General features: G+C 40.7%; 2 protein-coding genes across 7 annotated transcripts; both read left to right on the top strand.

Moving 5' to 3' along the window:
* The first annotated feature begins 122 nt into the window (after nt 1-122).
* naf1 (nuclear assembly factor 1 homolog (S. cerevisiae)) lies at nt 123-10,220 on the top strand. Of its 6 annotated transcripts, none has more exons than XM_058075046.1 (13): nt 123-221; nt 2,118-2,323; nt 2,387-2,498; nt 3,012-3,205; nt 3,269-3,380; nt 3,890-4,095; nt 4,159-4,276; nt 6,136-6,229; nt 6,311-6,393; nt 6,713-6,873; nt 6,951-7,002; nt 7,851-7,932; nt 9,686-10,220. In XM_058075046.1, the coding sequence occupies exons 1-13, from the start codon at nt 204-206 to the stop codon at nt 9,997-9,999; spliced, it is 1,752 nt and encodes a 583-aa protein (XP_057931029.1). In that variant the 5' UTR covers nt 123-203; the 3' UTR covers nt 10,000-10,220. The 6 variants fall into 6 exon arrangements, with proteins under 6 accessions (XP_057931029.1, XP_057931056.1, XP_057931064.1 ...); XM_058075073.1 differs by lacking the exon at nt 123-221 and adding an exon at nt 946-1,184 and having other exon boundaries at nt 3,269-3,335; XM_058075037.1 differs by lacking the exon at nt 123-221 and adding an exon at nt 953-1,184.
* Nucleotides 10,221-10,701: 481 nt separating this feature from the next.
* LOC131135867 (CD209 antigen-like protein E) lies at nt 10,702-14,609 on the top strand. The gene is made up of 5 exons (XM_058082265.1): nt 10,702-10,810; nt 11,510-11,623; nt 11,846-11,997; nt 13,096-13,196; nt 13,594-14,609. The coding sequence occupies exons 1-5, from the start codon at nt 10,702-10,704 to the stop codon at nt 13,802-13,804; spliced, it is 687 nt and encodes a 228-aa protein (XP_057938248.1). The 3' UTR covers nt 13,805-14,609.
* Nucleotides 14,610-14,827: the final 218 nt, after the last annotated feature.

Genomic DNA, 14,827 nt, shown 5'->3' with positions numbered 1-14,827 from the left:
CACAATCGGTCCCTCTCCAGCCACCCCAATGGCCACCCCCACAACTGGAGGGCCAATTTTGACAAACATGGCTCTATGGTGCAGAACATAAGTTCAGCCTAACCATTGTTTCCGCTCAGGCGCATTTCACTGCAGCACACAACTTCCCGTGGGAGAGCAGAGGAGAGCTGCCTATTTCACGGCGGAGATGTCAATAAAACTGCATGAACTGCAAGATGTGGGTAAGTTTTCCATGATTACTTTTCTTGGATCTGGTCAAGTTTTCTCACTATTTTTACTTTGACTTCAATTCTGAAGCGTGACTCGGGACATAAATCCATTAATATTGGATGAATGAGTGGGAGTTCCGATCGCCATCCACTTCCCTACTATTAGTATTAGTATGCTCTGCATGGGTTTGGCCGCCATGATGGTGAGCAGCATCCAGAAATTGAAACACTCTGGTCACTCTTTGGCCACTCAGAGAGTGAAGAAGAATAAAAAAAAATATTAATGAATTAATGAAGAAAAAAAATAGTTTTTACCATTACATTTTACACTTAAATGTGCAGAACTGGCAAGTTTATTGTGGAAAATACCACAAATGACACACCTCAGATGACGAAAAAAAATCACAAAGGTCATTACTATACTACTCTCAAGTATATAACGCTTCATGTCTAGTATTCACCCAGGAGAATACGTCGAGTACTTTAATAAAAATGTTTGAGCTACTAAGCACCAAAAAAAGTATCGGTATCAGTATTTGTATCTACTACACTGGCCTGTATATACAACAAAATATTTGTATCACTTCCACCATTCCTCGCTACGTGCCCGCCCCTTTTTCTTGCGCAGGTCCGGAAGCACGACCCGCATGGAGACATGCGGCTTTACTCACATCAAGTCACACTTGTACTACACAAACCTCCGTCGATGGATGTCAAAATAAAATACAATGGTTCCATTTTTTTCCTTCTTCGAGCGTTCAGCCTTGCTTGGAATTGTTTCAACGTTATATCTGACTTTCATTTTTTGTATTTTTTATTCTGTGCTATAGAGTCTTGACATATTTTACAGAGTGTGCAATGAAATAGTATCCATGCACGAAAACAGGCTTTTATGTTGGAAGTTCTCGACGGAATCCAGCAGTTTTATTCGTTATTCGTTTTATGCGTTTGACGCTGCTTGTGTACCTTGTAAAGGTAGGTGTTTCATTTAACTACTTTGCTCGTTAGCAAACGTTTATTTTGGCTATTAATTTGTTCCCGCTTCGTGCTACTTAGCTATTGTTTAAGTATAGTTGAGTCGCTTGGTTGTAACGGTTGAGTGTAGTAGCCGCTACATTTTCTGGTTTTCTTGATACATTTTACCATTCCAGTTTTGGCCATTCAGTGAGACCACTTTTATAAAGTCATGGCTTACAACTCGGCAATAGTCGGGAGTTCGGGGGGCGAATTGTCACAAATGTCAAAGCCTCGTTTTTAATACATTAACGTGCTGCGTTTGTGTGCCGACCAGCAGTGATGTTTTGAGGCATTTGTAGTGTGACGCTGGCTTATTTGTCTTATTTGGCTCCCATCAGTAGTGACACTACATCTTTTGAGTGTATAAGTTCGTTCCCACTGTGAAGTACTGTACGGTAAAATGCAGAGCACTGTCAGTACTCGGATTTTGTACTCAAAATAGCGCTAGGGCAGAGACTAACTTGAAATAATGGCGGCTGAGTAGCAGCCTGTAGCGGGAAAGTACCGAACCGAAGAAGGAGGTTGTGTTTCCATTCTCACATTCCCATACTTGCACTTAAATAAGTACACCATATCCACTGCATACTTCCTGTGTGTGTGAATTTTGACAGTATAGTTACTTTCCCAAACTCCCTTCTTGTCGTGGTACACTTGCTGCAAATGATGATTGAAGTACTCAATTTGAGACACAACCTAGTTATGTTAATCAAGATTACTCCAAGGAACTACGCTTTTCAGTCTTTCCATAAGTAGTATGTTCAGTATGACAAGTAAAAGCCATCAAGCTAGCTGTAAAAAAAAAAAACAAAACAAAACACTGTAAACATGTCTTAAACGAATAGATGAATTAACATAATACTGTGCAAAATACCTCATGTTGAAATCATTCAGATGGAGCAGCTGTTGGAAGAGACAAAACCTCCAGAGATGAGCGAGACGGACGTGACTACACAAAAAGATGATTTAGATACCGAGTCAAACACACCAGAACATCCAGAGGCGAGTGGATGTGAAGTTGCTGGGTCAGCCGTACCATCCTTGGTCAGTGAGAGCAGGATGGAGGATGCTGATGGGAACGCTTCTGAAGATACAGACAGGTACCAAAGTGTACGCTTCAGTTAGACTGCTGAGATTTAATTATATTTGTTTTTTGTTTTTAGGGAGAGCTCCTCTTCATCGTCAATGTCACTTGCCCCCGTCCTTGAAGATGACAACGATGATGAGCGTGTAAGCCAACCTGTCTTCAAAACCAAAGATGAAGTTTTACTCGAGGTCAGTCTGTTTTGGTGTTTTTTGTGTGTTTTTCGGGGCCATTGCTGTGCACTGACCATTTGGGGCGTTTTGAGTGCAACAGTCGGGTATGATGGATGATGCACCGCCCTGCATTTTGTCTTGCAGTACTTATAGTCGCAACGCACTTCTGTACTCTAAAGACTAAGTGTGAAGCGGGTAAATATTACCACCATCATTTCCAGTAAGTGCACAATGACGGTGATGGATTTGGGAGAGCACTACACTGTCAAAATTGTGTCAAAAGTACGAATTAGTATACATACTAAGCAGTATACATTTTTAATTGTACTGATTGAGACACAACCTAGTTGTGTTAATCAAGATTACTCCAAGGAACTACGCGTTTCAGTCTTTCCGTAAGTAATATGTTCAGTATGACAAGTAAAAGCCATCAAGCTAGTTGTAAAGAAAAAAAAAACTTTAAACAAGTCTTAAACAAATAGATGAATTAACATAATACTGTGCAAAATACCTCATGTTGAAATCATTCAGATGGAAGAGACAAAACCTCCAGAGATGAGCGAGACAGACGTGACTACACAAAAAGATGATTTAGATACCGAGTCAAACACACCAGAACATCCAGAGGCGAGTGGATGTGAAGTTGCTGGGTCAGCCGTACCGTCCTTGGTCAGTGAGAGCAGGATGGAGGATGCTGATGGGAACGCTTCTGAAGATACAGACAGGTACCAAAGTGTACGCTTCAGTTAGACTGCTGAGATTTAATGATATTTATTTTTTGTTTTTAGGGAGAGCTCCTCTTCATCGTCAATGTCACTTGCCCCCGTCCTTGAAGATGACGACGATGATGAGCATGTAAGCCAACCTGTCCTCAAAACCAAAGATGAAGTTTTACTCGAGGTCAGTCTGTTTTGGTGTTTTTTTTGTGTTTTTCGGAGCCATTGCTGTGCACTGACCATTTGGGGCGTTTTGAGTGCAACAGTCGAGTATGATGGATGATGCGCCGCCCTGCATTTTGTCTTGCAGTACTTATAGTCGCAATGCACTTCTGTACTCTAAAGACTAAGTGTGAAGCCGGTAAATATTACCACCATCATTTCCAGTAAGTGCACAATGACAGTAATGGATTTGGGAGAGCACTACACTGTCAAAATTGTGTCAAAAGTACTAATTAGTATACATACTAAGCAGTATACGTTTTTAATTGTACTGATTGAGACACAACCTAGTTTGTTAATCAAGATTACTCCAAGGAGCTACGCGTTTCAGTCTTTCCGTAAGTAATATGTTCAGTATGACAAGTAAAAGCCATCAAGCTAGCTGTAAAAAATAAAACTTTAAACATGTCTTAAACCAATAGATGAATTAAAATAATACTGTGCAAAATACCTCATGTTGAAATCATTCAGATGGAGCAGCTGTTGGAAGAGACAAAACCTCCAGAGATGAGCGAGACGGACGTGACTACACAAAAAGATGATTTAGATACCGAGTCAAACACACCAGAACATCCAGAGGCGAGTGGATGTGAAGTTGCTGGGTCAGCCGTACCGTCCTTGGTCAGTGAGAGCAGGATGGAGGATGCTGATGGGAACGCTTCTGAAGATACAGACAGGTACCAAAGTGTACGCTTCAGTTAGACTGCTGAGATTTAATGATATTTATTTTTTGTTTTTAGTGACAGCTCCTCTTCGTCGTCCTCGTCCTTGTCACCTGCCCCCGTCTTTGAAAATGACGACGATGATGAGCGTATAAGCCAACCTGTCTTCAAAACCAAAGATGAAGTTCTACTTGAGGTCAGTTTTGGTGTTTTGACTCCAGTTACCTGAAACAATATCAAATATACAACAATGTACCCCCTCTCTTATGGCAGGGGTGTCCAAAGTGCAGCACAATTTTGTCTCACCCCCCTCAGTGGTTCCCAAACTTTTTACCCCTTACTCCTGCACACTTAAAACCATAAACCTTTATCGAAATCAATTTGAAATATTGAAAGCCCCGCTTTTTTAACTGTGTACTAACCAATGAATGTTGTATTTTGGTGTGTCTTTTATTCTGTTTACTCTCTCTCTCTCTATTCAACTTCATTCTTTTGTAAAGTGTCTTTGAGTATCTTGAAAAGCGCTATACAAATAAATAAAATGTATTAATTGATTGGTTCATTTTATAGTGGTTTCAGATCAAAAATGAGTATTTATCATATTCCCATGCTAATAAAGTTTCTTGTGAGCGCTATAATAAATAGCTAATAATCGTACATCACATATATGTTCTCTCAGGCAATTCTTACTGTCTGTCAAACATTTCTAACATTTCCCAAAATGGTGGCTTTTCAACCGCTTCTTTAATGTAGCGAGCGACACTGTCTGTGAGCGCGCACCATTTTGCGAGATTTACTTTGCCAACCAAACTCCTTGGTAAGCGTTGACTGCCGGGACGAAGACTCTGCTGCATTCGGCTTAGAAACCATTGCTTTTGTGCCTTCATTCATATTAGCATTCACTTGCTAACTTGCTGCTAGCGCTCTATGTATGCCAGTGTATCCACTCACTAGTAGAAGTTTTTTACACGATGGTTAAAGCTTACTGTTCATTCCACTGTAGAACCAAAGCGCACAGACACATGCAGAGTGACTCCTCTTGTCATCCAGCCTGTGTGGTAAAGAGAGACGGGCCTAGTTGAGCGTTTGGGGAAAAAAAAAAAAAAAAAAGAGAGAGAGACACAGACTCAAATATGAATGCAATACTACAGGGGTGCTCATTAAGTCGATCGCGAGCTACCGGTCGATCGCGGAGGTGGTACTGGTCGATCGCTGGTCGATCGCGGCGTGACATTAAAAAAATATCATCCCAGCATCAATGCCGTCACTTGATTGATATACAGGGCAGCCATTCAGATGACAACTGAATGTTGCCCTTCGGGCGACCAATCAAATCAAACAACGTCTCTAAGTGCAGCAGAACTTACGATGTCAGCCTATCATCCATCCCCGTTGCTTGATTGACATACAGGACAACCAGTCAGATGACAACTGAATTTTGACCTTTAGGTCACCGCTCATGCGTAAACAACGATGCAAAGTGCTAAGCTAGTCGGCGAATTGCGAGATTTTAAGCCCTCGCTAAAGTTTATGGTCACTAAAATGAGTGAAGGAGCTGGACCAAGTAAAAAGGCAAAAACTGGACCAAGTAAAAAGGCAAAAACTGGACCAAGTAAAAAGGCAAAAAACATATGACTTCCATACGGATATGGAATATTATACGGATATTATGATACGGATATTATCCATGACTGATAAACATTTGGAAGTGTGCTTGAGGCTGGCTATCAGCAGCTACTGTCCGGACTATGCATCCCTGGCTGGTTCAATTCAGTGCAAGTCATCAAAGTAAACTCAGGTAATTACAAAAAATGTTAATAGTTAATTATGTGTGTTTTGCAATATTGGCTCATTTGGTTATGTAAGGTACATCAACATACATTGTACGTACAAATAATCCTCAATACATTTGAAAATAAATAGATGTTTTGCATTTTTGTAGTGGGTAGATCATTTTGACTCGGTCATTTTAAAAGTAGCTCGCATGCTGAAAAAGTGTGAGCACCCCTGCAATACTATCACCTTTAAAATGTGAATGTTGATATTTGTGAGCAGGACCTGCCTGCAGTGGAGGAGCTGAAGGTGTCATTACCAGAGGGCGTGACCCTAAACCCAATAGGAACGGTATCCAGCATTATAGAGCAGCTCGGTAAGTAAGCCCTGTAATAATAACAGATGCCGCTGTGTATTTTGTCACCTAAATCCTGATGCACTCTGCATGTCTCTGCAGTAATAATCCAGTCTTTGAGAGACACGCCCCCTTTGACCGATGACAGCATCATCTTTCGAGACGATCGACTCGCTTTGGGCAAGGTTGGCTACCAACACCAACCTGTTGGATTTCTATTGTGGTTATTTTCAATCCTGGTGAAGACCAAATTATACTTTACTCTAATGTTGCTGCTCCTCCATACTCAGGTGCAGGGAGAGGGGTATTGGAATTACATTTTGGAATCTTAAGAATTGTGTCACTTTTCCATGACTTTGTTACACTGACTCCCTTATTTATATACAAGACTAGTATTGAAATTCTCCATTACAGGGTCTTATTCAACCTTCTTTTGTACCTTTTGTACTGTTAAATAGTATGTCAGCAGGGAAGTAACTTGCCTTTCCTTTTTCTGTGTCCAAGGTTTTTGAAATATTTGGTCCCGTTTCCAGTCCCCTCTATGTTTTGCGCTTTAACTCTCCCGAGGATTTAAGCAACAAGGGCCTGACGCTTGGCTTGACCGTTTACTATGCACCAGATATGGAAGAGTACACAGGATACATACTCATACAACAACTTCAACTGTGAGTTCAGTTCACACAAGCATACGCACATCACTACTTGATCAAGATGTTGATGCTAAAATATCTTTTTTATGCAGTTTAAAGGGCTCAGATGCATCATGGAAGAATGACCAAGAACCACCGGAAGAGGTCTGCTATACAATCGGAACGTCTGCATTCACTGCTAAAGATGTCATAGAGTTTGAGCAAATGGTTTGGTTTTGGTGACCAAATGTTGAATAATAAAAAGCTTAAAAGCGCAAATCCCACCCTGATTTGACAAAAAAAAAAAGAAAAAAAGTATGACCTCAAACTTAGCAAACTGCTATAGGTTTCCTGGAATACAGTCATGTGAAAAAATGAAGACAACCCATGGTTCTCATTTTCCGATGACTGTTAATTACTTTTGTGGTGGTCCCACGGGCTTGGTTCAAAATGCTATGGCAGTCCTCCATGAATACATGTAGTAGATATAGCCTCAGTGTTATGTATATAATCATTACACTTATGGACAGTTATTTACCAAGTTCCACATATGCCCATGCAAAGATCTTCCAGGATGGTTTTATAACCAGTCTTGCTAACTTTTACGTGCGTGCTTTGTCAGTCCCTTAAAGTGGACCGATTTTATTGCAATTCTTGAAATTTCAATCTCATGTAATTTTAGTTTAATAACAGTGGAGTTGTGTATGTGGTGTATTTTTCGGAAAAATAATATCAATACAGCATGTTTTTGCCAATTTTCACCCTTGCATGCAGTGGTTCAGGTGTAAAAGAACGTCCTTGTTTTCTCTCCTGATGAGCCAATATTACCGGATATCCCTCCTACTTATTATTGGTGGTTACAGCTGATACAGCAGGAAGAGTTCACTATTTATTTGAAAGTTCTCTATGACCACAAAGGTCCTCTTGGGATTGCAGTAACCTTCCTGTTGCTTGTGTTTCTGAAGGAAGCCGCCCGATGTCACACAGCTAAACCGTGATTTTCTACTCCCCAGGCTTTAGACTACAGTGATGACGAGAAGGAGCAGCAAGCTAAGAGAATGAAAAACTCCAAAAAGAAGCAGAACAAATACACAGGTACACATAAAGATAATTAATCCTTGTAGTTAGTAGAGTCTAAATTACTCATAGTTATGAATGCGGGTGTGAATGGCTGTGCCCACCCATTGGCTGGCCACCAGTCCAGGGTCCACCCCACCTCTAGTCCAATGACAGCTGGGATAGACTCCAGCATGCCCCTGCAACCCTTGTGAGGACAAGCGGCATAGAAAGTACATGGATGGATGGATATATGCATAGAAAGTACATGGATGGATGTATGCATAGAAAGTACATGGATGGATGTATGCATAGAAAGTACATGGATGGATGGATGCATAGAAAGTACATGGATGGATGGATGGATGCATAGAAAGTACATGGATGGATGGATGGATGCATAGAAAGTACATGGATGGATGGATGGATGGATGGATGCATAGAAAGTACATGGATGGATGGATGCATAGAAAGTACATGGATGGATGGATGCATAGAAAGTACATGGATGGATGGATGGATGTATGCATAGAAAGTACATGGATGGATGGATGCATAGAAAGTACATGGATGGATGGATGCATAGAAAGTACATGGATGGATGTATGCATAGAAAGTACATGGATGGATGGATGTAGTATGCATAGAAAGTACATGGATGGATGGATGGATGCATAGAAAGTACATGGATGGATGTATGCATAGAAAGTACATGGATGGATGGATGTAGTATGCATAGAAAGTACATGGATGGATGGATGCATAGAAAGTACATGGATGGATGGATGTATGCATAGAAAGTACATGGATGGATGGATGGATGGATGCATAGAAAGTACATGGATGGATGGATGGATGGATGCATAGAAAGTACATGGATGGATGGATGGATGCATAGAAAGTACATGGATGGATGGATGGATGCATAGAAAGTACATGGATGGATGGATGGATGCATAGAAAGTACATGAATGGATGGATGTATGCATAAAAAGTACATGGATGGATGCATAGAAAGTACATGGATGGATGGATGGATGCATAGAAAGTACATGGATGTATGCATAGAAAGTACATGGATGGATGTATGCATAGAAAGTACATGGATGGATGTATGCATAGAAAGTACATGGATGGATGGATGGATGCATAGAAAGTACATGGATGGATGGATGGATGCATAGAAAGTACATGAATGGATGGATGTATGCATAAAAAGTACATGGATGGATGCATAGAAAGTACATGGATGGATGGATGGATGCATAGAAAGTACATGGATGTATGCATAGAAAGTACATGGATGGATGTATGCATAGAAAGTACATGGATGGATGTATGCATAGAAAGTACATGGATGAATGGATGGATGCATAGAAAGTACATGGATAGATGGATGGATGCATAGAAAGTACATGGATAGATGGATGGATGCATAGAAAGTACATGGATGGATGGATGGATGGATGGATGCATAGAAAGTACATGGATGGATATATCAAAATATGCAGTTTATAATAAAAACAAAGACGTTCTCTGTAAAAATGTATGCTCAGCAGAGGCTTGGCCACACCCAATGTTTATGATTCTACAGTGAAATTGATAATCCAATCAGACGCTTTGGAATCGAATTGATTGTCAGACACCACTAGTACTATCAAATTATATCTCTTATGAATAATATGCAGAGGACCATTTAAAAAAAAAAAAAGATGCAAGGTACTATAAAACGTGTAAATGTTCCTAACATGGTTGTATGTTTTCTTTTTCTTTTCTTTTTTTCTTCTCACAGAAAATTGTGCTCAGGGAACTACAAACCATAAGCCACATCGCCATGGTGTAACAGGAAGACAAACGGGGACGCATTTCAGTCACCAGCCCTTGAGCCAGAACGTCCAACCACCATTTCCTCACTCGCATCCACCGCCTCAGCACGCACATTTCCCCCCCCCTCCCTACCTTTACCCGCCCCACCCTCCACCCCCGCTCGCCTTTCTTCCTTATTCCACCCCATCGTTCTATAATCCATCTTATCCTCCTGCTGCCTGGCAACCAAACTTTGGACCATTCTCACCACTTCCTCCACCCACCCCTCCCCCTGAGTGACCCCCATCACACAGGCCGTACATTAAAAGAACTGTATTTTTTTTCAAATTTGTAAAATTAGATATGTTCAAGTGTAGAAACGTAGTTCTTGTAAATAAAATGTACAATGAGGGTGGAATCATTTTGAATGCAAATGTGTATACGGTATATGTACAGTATTGCTCATAATTAGATCACTTGGAAATGTCTTTTATTAAAGAAATACATGTTTTCATGCAGTTCTCTATTTGATCCATTTCACAAAAAATACAAATCAAGTGATATTCAAGAATATAGTACTTCACGCCTGTGTAACGCAAGTCCACTTACAGTAAGCGCTAATCAGATTAATTGTCAAAAGGGTAAAATAGTCATCGTTTTCTTGAGTACTGTGTACTTGGTTACTCTTTATGTTATTGCCACGCCTGGTTAGCACAATAGTATTTACTCGTTTGATCATTTTCCTCTGTATTTAGTACCTGGAATGGTGGAGGGCCAAGTCCATACATGAATAACCGTTAAGACAAGACAGCCATCCAAGAGCATCTTATGGCGGTCCAAGTATACCATTATACTTACTCAATGAGATTTAAAAAAAAAAAGACCCCACACACAGCAAGTGAATGAGCCAGGTAGGCTTGTGACGGGAAGGATATGGTGAAATACTTGTAGTTCCTCCTCCACTACACCACCTCCAGCACATCTCATTGCATCTGCCTAAACATGGCTGTCGTGTTTACATCTCACGGTCCTCAAGTCAGCGTTGAAATTGGTGAATATCAGCAATTTCCAAAAGATCAACATGACGACAAAACGGAAACGACTCCACCAAGTAGGTTTGGTTTTGTATAACTTCTTAACGCCTGGGCTTGCTGGGGGAAAAAAAACAATATTTTGTGTGCATGTTCAAGAATGATTTTGGTATGAAAGTGAAGAGGACACTGATGGTTACTGGAAATGTGAGATTGTGAAATTCAAACTCGGATCTTCCAGATTTCCTGACTGTATGTCCATCATATGCTAACCACACAGCCTGTCGTTTGAATTGTCTTCTGTTTTTCTAAACTTGTTTTGGTTGACTTTTTAGCTGATGCTCTTCCGGTTATGTGGATGTATACCACGTATATATTGATGCAAGCATTGTGTAGCAGGTACCTGAGGTGGAAGCGGGTCAGTGTTTTGCAAGTCTCAAGTCTTCGTAACACCAATGTGACACATGTAGTTGCTTTTCAACCTGATTGAACAATAGAAGCATATTCAAAGGTAAAATATGTCCACAATAACCATCATGTTAGTTGAATACTTTTAGTTGAATGGGGTCACATTTTACTCAACACAGTCAATGAAAATCTATTTTCAAGTCATGAGACTGAAGTCTAAGTCAATACCATGGTCACTGATGTTAGAGTCCAAGTCCAGTTTGGTGATATTTTCACCACCAATCCACTGTATTGGGGTCCTGTGCTTTTAAAATGTCAATTTATTTACATGGGTTGTTATTATTCTGTATTTATGTGCGTGTCTTGTACAGAATCCAAACATATCCATGTGTTTCTGCTGGCCTTTGGAATTCTCTTCGTTCTTCAAGCAGTTCTCAACATCACTCTGAGACTGAATCACAGCGAGGCAGCGCCTAAAGGTGGAGGTATATGAAAACATATCTGTGTCTCAAATGTCGTCTTCCGTCTGTTCTCCCAAATTAGTCATTGTGTTCTTACCTGAAATAAAATATGATATTACATGAGGCTAACATGATGGCATGTCAACTGACTCGTTGTCTTCAGAAGCGGACATTGGCTTTTTTCTGTTGTGACTTTCATTGACCAAGGTCTCCAAAGTTCTGTGTGACTTTTGAATCTGCATCCAGGTGAGACGAGGGAAAGCTGTCCGGAAGACTGGCTCCTGTTCAGCTTCAGCTGTTACTACATTTCCTCCCGGAGGAAGAGCTGGGATGACAGCCGACTGGACTGTCTGCAGAGAGGTGCTGATCTGGTCATCATCAACAACAGACAGGAACAGGTAGCTTTCCGCAATGGCAAAACCGCAGCCTACGTGCTAACACGTCAGTAAAGGGGCATGGACAGAAAATAGGATTTTATTCCTGTAACCCTCAGGTTACACGGGTCTACAAAACTTAAAAGTGGCTAAATTTTATTTATTTTGATATGATTAACTGAAAATCAATTGATAACTGTGCTCTATTTAATTTATGTAATAGATATAATAGGTACTTTTGTTCAAAAATATTTTGCACTTATCTGTCAAGAAATAAGAAAAATCAGGTAATATCTTATGAAAAACAAGGTAAAGTATCACTTCAAACAACAAAGATCCCTTTATTCAGTATCTGAATGACACTTTTTGGCTTGTCTCTTCTACTCAGCAGCAGGGTCATCCCTGGGGGTCTGCCACCAACTGCTTATAATTATCTGCTTTGTAGTTTCCGGTTGCTTGTAAACACACTGTATATTCTGATGAACTAACATTTTTGCCTTATTTTGCATAAATATCCTATTTTAACCCAATACTGTATCATGGAAACGATAGCCAATTTGAACTTCTGACTTACTTTGACTTACTTTTGACTTTATTAGTGACTTAAACCAAGACAAATGTCGCTACTTTTCTTCTGGAAGCATTTTGCTTTTTACTGCTTCCAAACTCAACGATCCGACCGTGTTCTAAGAGAGAAAGCATGTTTGCCTTTGCCATCAAGAGATCATGACAGTATAAATACCTGATGACATAGAATCCACAATCCAAGATCTTTGACTGTGGTCTTCAACTTTTGACCAGCGATTAACAGATTATTTTACTTTAATGCTGCTCTGCAATAAATTGCTGACTCCATTTCTTTTGTCTCACTCTACATTTTGAAGCTCAGCGTAGAACCTCCTGATGATCCAACAGTACAAAAAGTCTTGCATTTTTTCCTAAATGTATACAAGAGTGTATATTAAATATACTATAATTAGTCATTTTTTTACCAAGGTTGTTGAGTACAGTGCTGTGCATTGAAAATAGAAGATACATTACATTTGAAAAGTAGAATATTTGAGTCAATATAATGTTTTATAGGTGTGTGTGTCTTTGAGTGTCATCTTTGAACTTTGACAGGCTTTTCTCACCGGGTTCGCCGAGGCAGCATGGATCGGAATGTCTGACAGGGATCAGGAGGGAAAATGGATGTGGGTGGATGGAACGCCAGTCAAAGACAAGTGAGCTTAAAAAAACAAACGATATTTATTGTTGAACTCTGCTGCATTTTGGTGTAGAAAGTAACTTGGATAAATACTTTTATAGCAATATATTTACAGTTGTGCCTTCCCAATAAATCCTCATTGTATTGTGATGGACTAGGGCCAATTATTAGTCAAAGAAATGCTTTTTTTAAAGAAAATTTTACATATTTTGGGGCAAAATTAAGCATTTTCAAGCATAAAAATAAGTCATTCAGAAGACACATTCAAAGACAAGGAAACCAGAAGGGAAGAAAAACCGGTAACATGACACCTTGTAGTCCCAGTAGTCCCAGTTGGACGGTGAGAGAGGATGTTGGAGATGGCGTCACCTCATACACGTCTTTGCCGTTAATGTTTGGCTTTCTTCCCATAGGCTGGAATGGGCCTTGGGTCAGCCTGATGGAGCCTTCGGAGGTGAAGACTGTGGTGAACTTCGTTCAATGATGAATTTCCTGGGTTTGAATGATTATAGTTGCATTGTCAGATCCCAGTGGATCTGTGAAAAACCACTCATGGAAGGTACCATAAAGAAGGACATTGTAAACAAGGGACAAGGAACAAGACAGGGAAACCATCAGGAATAATCTGCTGATGAATGATTGAATTCATTGCCCCTCCCCATCTGCCTCATTGCTCCGCCCCCAGCCACCAAACAAAGCTACCGGCGAAACAAAATAACATGCAAAAAACAGAAGAAATACAACAACAAAGGTATGGGTTACACGGATAAAACTCATGAACTCACGTGCAAGCATGCAGGTAGGAGGAGAGGTGTAGGAAAACAAGGAAAGTCGTCATCCGAGAGACCAAGGCCACCTGGTGTTGTATTCCTGGAAACTACTTCCTGGAACAGGGCTGCATGGCCGAGTGGCCACACAGCTAGGAGACCTGAGTTTGATTCCACCCTCGGGCATCTCTGTGTGGAGTTTGCATGTTATCCCCGTGCATGCGTGGGTTTTCTCCGGGTACTCCGGTTTCCTCCCACATTCCAAAAACACGCTAGGTTAATTGCCAAGTGTGAGTGTGAATGGTTGTCCGTCTATATGTGCCCTGGGATTGGATGGCGACTAGTCCAGGCTGGACCCCGCCTCTCGCCAGAAGACAGCTGGGATAGGCTCCAGCACGCCCGCGACCCTCATCAGGATAAGCGGTATAGAAAATGAATGAATGAATAGTTCCTGGAACTAAAAGGTCCCCGTAGCCAGTGGCGGTTGTAGCTAAGGGGCATTTGGGCAATTGCCCAGGGCAGGATTCTGCAGGGAATCCAGGGAATGCCATTCAAGTGTCATTCAAGCCCTGCCACGGCCTGAGGCCTTGTGTGTGTGTGTGTGTGTGTAGTGCTCTGAGAGTGTAAATAAACATTTTGTTTTTCACTAAAGTAAATAAAACACAAAGCCACCCAAACCATATGTGTCTGTTTCTATCAGTTTCTATCAATATCGATTGAAGCCTGGTACAGCAGGCGAACCAAGATGGTGACGTCATCGTCACCGTTCGTTTATTTTCTAAAGAAGAAAAATTTATAATGTTAAGTATCAGTAGATAAATTTGGCAGTCGTTAAAAAAACGACATATGGTAATTCGAATGTATTTATTTTAACCAGAGG

The sequence above is a fragment of the Doryrhamphus excisus genome, chromosome 1, assembly GCF_030265055.1.
Source record: "Doryrhamphus excisus isolate RoL2022-K1 chromosome 1, RoL_Dexc_1.0, whole genome shotgun sequence".
Classification (NCBI taxonomy): domain Eukaryota; kingdom Metazoa; phylum Chordata; class Actinopteri; order Syngnathiformes; family Syngnathidae; genus Doryrhamphus; species Doryrhamphus excisus.
Note: the sequence above shows the minus strand (reverse complement) of the source record. Positions and strands in the feature narration are given on the sequence as shown.